The 9,063-nt window shown below is 35.8% G+C and overlaps 1 protein-coding gene across 1 annotated transcript; it reads right to left on the minus strand.

Annotated features, from left to right (window-relative positions):
- Positions 1–290: 290 nt before the first annotated feature.
- On the minus strand, positions 291–6,863 carry bdh2 (3-hydroxybutyrate dehydrogenase, type 2). Its single transcript, XM_082164918.1, has 10 exons — positions 6,807–6,863; positions 6,164–6,251; positions 4,975–5,053; positions 3,627–3,723; positions 3,279–3,387; positions 2,286–2,346; positions 1,924–2,037; positions 1,776–1,834; positions 832–924; positions 291–672 (listed from the first exon to the last, which is right to left on the minus strand). Exons 2-10 carry the CDS (start codon positions 6,233–6,235, stop codon positions 619–621), a joined length of 738 nt encoding a protein of 245 aa, XP_082021044.1. The 5' UTR covers positions 6,236–6,251; positions 6,807–6,863; the 3' UTR covers positions 291–618.
- Positions 6,864–9,063: the final 2,200 nt, after the last annotated feature.

Here is a 9,063-nt window from a genome sequence, read left to right on the forward strand (position 1 = left end):
TCGTCTCAAAATGCACACCAGAAAGTGTTTTTTCTTCTTCTTTTTCCCCCCCAAGGCATGTTTATAAAAGCTACTTAACTGCCCTAAATGAACTGGGCCTAATCCTGTCTTAATCTAAGCCCTGTCTGTAAAACCAGGCCTAAGAGTTTCAAAGATTATTCTTTAAAATTACTAATTGTTTTTAATTATGGGTTTCAGTTTTTTAAAAAAGGGAAAAAAACACACACACACAAAACATGGTTTACAATTCTTAACTTTGATTAATGTTTAAAAATTCTAAAAGAAGATAGTAATTGACAAAATAATTTAATTACATTTGGCATATTATAATTTTTTTAACCAAGCAATTCATTTTTAAACAAAGCTGAAAATTAGATGACATGTTCGGCAATAAGTAAGCTTGAAATCCAATATAGTAACACGACCCATTAATAGAAATACGAAATACAGGAGTGTAATATCACATAATTTGTAGTTTATAAACTGCAAGCCTTTTAAAGTCAATGGCTAAGAATGATTCAATACATATTAAATGCAATCAAGACATGGATTTACAGGACTCAGGAAGAGCCCAAAGCAGCATTAACTTTTTTAGATCTGGCCAGTGATAAAACATCCTCAGAGTCTCCATCCTCCATCAATGATGGCCTCTGTTCCTGTTACGTAGGCAGACTGCAGGAATACAAATTATTTTTAAACTTGAAAGCATGAATAATGTGTAAAAAGCCATATAAATATTCAAGTGAACAGTAAAAAACAACATCAGTACCAAATGTTGTGTCTTAAAATGATATAATAGAAAAGAAGAGAGTACAATGGTCAAATTCTCACCTCATCTGAGGCCAGGTACACACACAGATGTGCCACTTCCTCTGCCGTGCACATTCTACCAGTCTTCTGTCGGGCCATAAAGTCTTTAAAAGCCTGAGAGGTGAAAGAAAGGAACCGTATAACAAAGAGACTGACAGACTGAACTGTGAGTTTATATGGTTTGCATGGCTGTTGGTTAGCGTTTTACTGTTTATGTAAAACATTATTTTTGTATTCAGTCAGGCAAAAAACTCTATTGTAAGGGCCTTCATTGTTCAGGTGCTAATGCCAAAAAATATGAAAAAGAAAATTATTTTCAGAGAGGCATTGTAAATGCACAAACACAATAATTCTCAGAGGTTTGCAAAGAGCAGATGTGTCATGCTATTCTGCTGACCGTTGTTCCACCAGAATTCAGATTCATGGTGGAAAATGTTTTGCATTTTTACAGCCCAATATTTTTACATTTACTCATGCATATATATATGCATATACACAGATTGTGTGTGTTTAATGTAAAAATTACAACCTATGTAAAGCCACTGAAAACCAAAGTAACTCATTTCACTTTCATCACTTTCGCTTTTTTTCTCGTGCACTGACTCGTTTGCAAAACTGAACAGCCAATCAGAGCGATCTCTCTCACCGATGGCCCAACACTGATTTTACTTGCTGAATCTGGTGGACTGTCGCCAGCGTGAGGAACACACCCCAAAGACTAGCCTGAAAGACGCTCACCGACGTCCGACTGATAAGGAGTAACTGCCATGTTTCATGTGTGAAACGTCTCTGGCTGTGCTTCAGCTGGCTGTTACCCATCTTTCCTGAGAGCTCTCACAATAAAAACTGAGTTTTGCATTTGTAAAAAAAAATTATAATTATCATTTGAAAATGACCAAAACAGCTTTAGATTACTGTGACACTTGGCTGTGTAGCACAATGTATTTGTAATGCGGAAGCAGTACCTGCTCTGGATCAGGTCTATCCTGAATTCTCCCACGTAAAGATGGCGTATCTACAGTTCCTGTAAAGTTCAAGAGAAGCAAAATGACTCATTTAATCATTAGGTACAGAGGTACTCAACAGAGGAAAACAATCAATAAAGAAGCTTACCAGGGCAGACACAATTGCAGCGGATCCCTTGCTCCAGGAAATCAGCTGCCACTGATTTGGTCAGTCCAATGACGGCAGCTTTAGATGTGCTGTAGACACATCTGTTAGCAACTCCTGGACATGCAATTAAGGATGAGCAATTAGGAGGGCAAACTTCACTTGACCTGGCATTTATCCATACATCAGCCAAACTACAGATAATGGGGCTAAAATAATATGCCAAGAGCAACATGGAACAATGTCAATCATGACATGTAATTAAGAGCAAATGGCCAAACCTCGTTATACAACATGATGTGTTACAGCGGACCATTTATAATTCAGCATCAAAATGCAAATGAGTTGCGACAGAATATATTTACCTTTGATACTAGATGCCACAGATGCCATATTGATGATATTACCAGATTTACGAGCCAGCATCTACAGTATATGGAGAAGGATAAGGGGAATTTAGTTTAAATTGGCTGACTGGTTAAAGTAACATTCTTCAAATCAGATGACAGGATTATTGTGTTCATGCAGAACAGATGCATAACCTGATATACATTACTGTCCAAAGGTCAATAAATGTTTATTAAAGAATTTAATATTTTAATTCAGCACGGATGCATTCAATTGAACAACAGTGACAGAAAAAAACAGTGTTATAATGTTAATGTGTTATTTACTATGTTATAATGTTAATGTTATAATATTATAAAATATTTGTATTTCAAATAATTGTTCTTTTGAACTTCCTATTTATCAAAGCATCTTTAAAAAATGTATCAGGGTTTCCACAAAAAATGAAGCAGTACAACTGTTTTCAACAGCGATAATAGGTACGTTCACACTATGTTGGAAATACCGTCATTACGAGACGATAACATGTGACGTTCAACTCGGAGCCGTTCACGTTCTCGGAATTATGCGTTTCTATGTCAGTGCTTATCAATGCCAAAATGAATCTGCACAGAGGTCATGTTGTACAAGTCGGAGCTCTTAGAAAATTACGAGTTTACATCTACGTGTTGCTTTTTACAATTCGGAATCTCCTACATGGGGTGAACTCACCTAATCATAGTAAATGTTTCTTGAACACCGATTCAGCATATTAGAATGATTTCTGAAGGATCATGTGACATAGAATTTGACAGACATTTATATTTCATCAACAAAGGAACAATGTTTGCACACATTTATGCCGTCAGAGGGATTAAGTAGTTAACCGCATGTTTACGGGTCGGCTTTGTACTCTTAACCAAAAGAGTTGGGGATGAAAAAATAATCTCTAAATGTGAAGGTCTAAGGTCTAAATGTAGGAGCTAGCATGTGTTCTGGTCTAATCCTAGAGAGGAGGAGGATAAGATGACCTTAGGAAGGAAGGCCTTGATCATCAGGTACATGCTACGAACATTCACGTTCATGGTGAAATCCCAGTCTGATTCCTCACATTCCAGTATTGAGCCGTGATGGACAAAACTGTGTGAAAGAAAGAAGAATGAGACCCTTTATGCACTCTAAAAGGAATTGTTCAACCAAAAATGAAACAAAGTCATGCTTTTTTCTTGTCATTCCTGAAAAGTGATTTCTGGAGGGTGGTGTATTCTGAAACTAAGCAGTATAGGTTATATATAGAAACTCCATTTAATATCCATTTTTTTGTGTCTTTAAATGTTAGCTAAAGTTATATATTCACTGATTTAAGGAGAAATACCAACCCAGCTACATTGAAGAGCACATCCACGTGGTCAAAGTCCTTGGCCAGGGCCTCAACTTGGTCTTTCTTGGTAACATCAACAACTTTGGTTTTGATACCTAATAAAGCAAGGATTCCAGGAATCAGAAGAGCATACAAAAGCCTGAGGGGAGAAGCACCCTTGAACTAAAACAATTTGTTTCCAACATAATGGGATTATGTGTTAAAGCAGAGCGGTATGAAAAGGGGGGCTACTAGAAGGCCCACTAGCCTTTGAAATCTCTTTGTGGGGGAAAAGTCTGATACAGACATGCTAAAAGATCCTAATCCTACCCAATTCCTAAACTTAACAACTAACTACCTTACTATTAACAAGCAGTAATTAGAAGCTTATTGAGGCACAAGTCATAGTTAATAGTTAGTTAATAGTGAAAATGTGACCAAAAAAACATTTTCAACATTTTCACTGTTTTCAACATTAATAAAAATAAATGTTATTGAGCATCAAATCAGCATATTATAATGATTTCTGAAGGATCATGTGACGAGACTGGAGTAATGATGCTGACGATTCAGCCTTGCCAACACAGGAAAATATTACAATTTAAATCAGTTATTTTAAATTGTAATAATATTTCACAAGATAACAGTTTTTACTGTATGTTCGATCAAATAAATCCAGCCTTGATGAGAATAAGAGAAAAAGAAGAAAAAAATCTTACCAACCCCAGACTTTTAAACGGTAGACGGTAGAGCATGAGCTAGATTTTGCATAGTGATGTATACAATTTTGACAGACATTCGTATTCCATCATTTAAAGCCAAGTGCATTGGGTTCCTATCATTAAGATTTTACAGCATGTTCATTTTAATAATTGTCATTCATAATTGAGAAAATTTGCATTGTTAGTCTAGACTCGAGTCAAAAGTCAGTTAGAGTTGATGTCTTCAGTTGAAGTTCACAGAAACTGAATAAATAGCTGAGAAATAACAGTTAAAGGGATAGTTCACCCAAAATAAAGAAAATTCAGTTATCATTTACTCAACATCAAGTTGTTCCAAATCTGTATGAATTTCTTTCTTGTGTAGAACACAAAGGAAGACATTTTGAAGAATGTCGGTAACCAAACAGTTAATGGGCCCCATTGACTTTCATAGTATGGGAAAAATTCATGGGGCCCATAAACTGTTTGGTTACCGACATTCTTCAAAATACAATACATACAGGTTTGGAACAACTTGAGGGTGAGAAAATGATGACCGAATTGTCATTTTTGGGTGGACCATCCCTTTAAGATCTTGTTTCTGTTTAGATTTTTTTTCACCACATCTCCCACTAGGTGGCAATACATAGCTAGTCAATGAGTTACCTGGAATGCCATCCAACTCTTTAAGTTTCTCCTCGTTGATATCTGTAGCGGTGACTTGAGCCCCTTCCTTGGCAAAAGCCTGTTACATTTAAGAAGACTACAGTTAAAGTAAATAAACAACAACATGCATAATTAACATTAGGTAATTCTATCCTTACAAATAAAAACATGCACTTTGTTTCAATGAATGAGCAATCAGTGTGTGTTCCGAGTCTGACTCTTGTTCATCACACTACTACTAAACCACATGATGTTTGTTAACTTTCTCAACGTCTTTGAGTCAGGTTGAAGCTCTTTACTATAAGATGGACAAATGTAATGCAATATCATGGCAGTGGATATAAATTCATCGAACCAATTTCACCTGACAGCAGGCATTTTATAGCTCATATTGAGCAGGGTTAGTGCACACAGCAGGGCTTAGGTAATTGGGGTTGGGGGCGACACGGCTTTAGCGCCGTGGTGGCTGATGGGAAAAATTAGGTGCCCTATTGTTTACGTCCCAGAATGCACTGCGCAGTGACGTCGGTCGCCAAGCCCAATACATTTTCCCCATATAAACGTTTCAATAACACTCTACAAATGAGATTTCATTTGACAACAATTTATGCAATGGCATGCGTTTCCTCCATGTGATCTGCCAACTGGCTCAGGGCTATGGTGTTTCCTCAAACTTTCTCTCATTTAATAATCATTTGAATATTCACTTGATATGGAAATGTATTCACCTAGCAGGTGTGCATCTTAACCACCTCCAGCGCTCTGCTGATAACGTGCCATTGACTCGCAGAGATCAAATTTGCCTAAATGATCTGAGATGCTATTTTCATCACCCCTTAATGATTAATTATAGCGTTTTTATAATAAAAAATGCTGGCAAAAATCGAAAACAGGTTGCAAAAGCTACAAAAATTCTACCCTCGAGATGGGTTTAACATTTACCATTGTGTTACAATGTCCAAGAATTCTGCTTCTACACTTGACAAGACTCAAAAATACCATGCTGACAACCCTTGCATGACAAGCTTTTGTTCAAAAGGGAAACACATGGCAATTGAAAACCCCTCAGAGTAAATCCATTTATTATACGCATCAAAGTGGCACACAGGGCTGTCAATAAGCCAAAGCAGAGTGCTGCAAACTTATAGAGCTGTAAGGAGGAAGTGATGGATGGAAAATTAATGGTTACTATTGCAGAGGCTTTTCCAATGCCTTGTGCTGCTGCAGAAAGGACAATAACTTTCCCGTCCAAACGGCCCATTTTCTTCGATAATAACCTAAACGTGAAAAAGCATATAAGGTTCGTTAAGATTGATTAAATGCTATAAAATATATGATGAAGACACAATTACCTTTATAGTTATATTGAACAGTTAATGTTTAGTATCCCAATGGAAGTGTTATATCCCATGAAAAGTCATGTTTATATCCCATTTTTACTAAAATATCCAAATACATTATCAGAATGAACAACAAGACATACAATGCAGAGGAATCAATGAGTTTAATGAAGAGTTCTCGTTTGCAGCAAACAAATGACTTGGTTGATATTAAGTTGATTGGTCTCTGAAACAGTGTACGATTAATCTTGGATCATAAGGATGTATCATGCATTATGTGATGATAATTTAGTTACGTTTGAATATGGGTCTAAAGCGTGTCACGTGACGAGTGTAAAGGTAATTCAGTGCAGCAGTAAGTCTTATAAATGACTGTAAACATAAAAATAATAAAAAACGCAGTTCACGTTTGAGCGCCCTAAATACTACACAATTAGAAAGGCTTCATACAGGTAGAGCTTGTTTACAACGAGGAAAAGTGGAACAACTTACTGTCAACTTGAACTTGTGTGCTCCAGAAAAACACACGTGATGAACAAACGCCCCTGTCTTTCAGGTTTCAATTTTCTATCAAAATAAAAGTCATTAAGATAGTTATTTTGTACTAGTAAAGGAATGAATGAAAAGCTTATTATGTGATTATTTTTGTACGGCAAATACGTATATGGTTTAAAAAAAATTATGATGATAATATTACAAGATTTAATTTTATGACATGTAGCCTAAATGTGTTATGATTTTTTTTATTTTTTTTATTTTTTATGAATAATGGCAGGAACTGTAACGTTAGATGGGAGACGTATAATAAACCTCCAATTGCAGAATGAAACAGATGTCTATAATCATTCCAGTCAAAGAAAAATACATTAGCTCACATTCCGATTGATTAATCTTTACATCAGATAGGCTACTGCCAGGTCATTCATAATATTAATAATTTTAAGAAACTTTTACACAATAGTGTTTCCCATATGTGAAAGAAAACAGAATTGCGACAAATTACATAGGTATATCTGAAGCCCTAAGGAAGAAGGAAATCTCTATTTCACTTCTGCATGAAGCAATTAAGCTGGTGTAATTCAACGTGCATGTTGGGTAAAAACTAGCATTAAACAGTGGTGTCACAGTCAAACAGGCTTTTATTTTGAAACAAACATTAACTTGCATAATGTTTACAAACTGGCTGTGCAGCACAACCAGTTTGTAAACATTATGCAAGTTGTGCGTATCATGACATATGTATATTAAGAGCACATTGAAATTGGATTATTTTATTTGTATTATTTTAATTGTTTTGGTCACGCTTTATATTGTGTCTTTAGCGACTAAACATAGGCCTACATGTTTTTACATTGTACTAATATAAAAAAATATATATAAAAAAATTTAATATAATTTAATCTATAATTACACTGTTGACCCTTTCCATTCCCATTCTCATAACCAACCCTTAAACCTAGCCATGGGCTACCACCAAACCTGTCCTAACCTTACCATTTCACCTCAATAGCAGCAAGAGTGTTTTGCAATACAACATGAACATAAGTAGCCTACACTGTACATACATTTTTTTTTTTCAAAGTAAAGACACCTTGTATAAAGTGTGATATGTTTTGCTGCTTTCTGATGCTGAATGTTATGTGTCAGATTCGGTGGCCTTTTTGACAAAACATCATCTTAGTCTTTTTGTACAAATTGTAGAGAAGGAAGTAGCCCCTTGACATGATTCAGTGTGTGTTTGTATTTGCTCAAGCATACCACTTATGGCCATGATGGTCCAGAATGTTAAAGGTAAAAATCCTGCGCTTAAAGACTCCACTCTGCTTTTACTTTCAAGAGGTGCAATAGGACCCAAATAGAACCCTAAAGTCAGCGCTTGAGCAATGCTATACAAAACATGAATTGACCCACAGGCAAATTGTTTCACTCTTAATACTTTGATGTTGAATCCATCCCATCAACCAATTCACAGAGCTGAAATTAGTACTTTGTGATCTTAGAGGCATGAAAATAAAAACAGTGCTGCACTGAGATACATATATAGAGGGTCTGTGTAGTTCAGTGGATGTCTTATTAAGGGTGTAGGAAACCTTTAATGGCTTATCGATCCTCCAAAAAAGTAAAGAGGTAAATAAGGTTTTTCTGCCTGGGGCTTCTTTTTCTTTTCAACATCACAGGCTTACCATTAAGGCATCCATTCCCTTGATTTAAGCACATTAATAGATTTATTTATACATGAGCACGGTTACACAACAAGGGGAAAAAAAGTGAATGAGTTCAGTAGTAGATGAATTAAACTAGCAATTGTGTAAAAAAAAAAGAAGAGCTTAAAAAGACAGCAATTCAATGGCTGATTGACTGATTTACTAATTAAAATAGCAGTCAAATCATTATTATAGCCATTAAACCATTATTACAGATTATAAAACCTATTAAAACTACTTAATTATAATAGCATGAATATATCAAATTGATTATAAAATTGTATATCAGACAAATATTTTGGCCACTCACTGGCCACATTATTAGGTTCACCTTGCTAGTATCAGGTTGGACCCCCTATTGCCTTCAGAACTGCCTTAATTCTTCCTGGCATAGAATCAAGAAGAGATTTTGGTCCATATTGACATGATAGCATCACACAGTTGCTGCAGATTTGTTGGCTGCACGTCCATGATACGAATCTCCCGTTCCAGCACATCCCAAAGGTTTTCTATGGTGACTGAGGCCATTTGAGTATCATGAACTC

Source organism: Leuciscus leuciscus (genome assembly GCF_965113295.1).
Source record: "Leuciscus leuciscus genome assembly, chromosome: 3".
Lineage (NCBI taxonomy): Eukaryota > Metazoa > Chordata > Actinopteri > Cypriniformes > Leuciscidae > Leuciscus > Leuciscus leuciscus.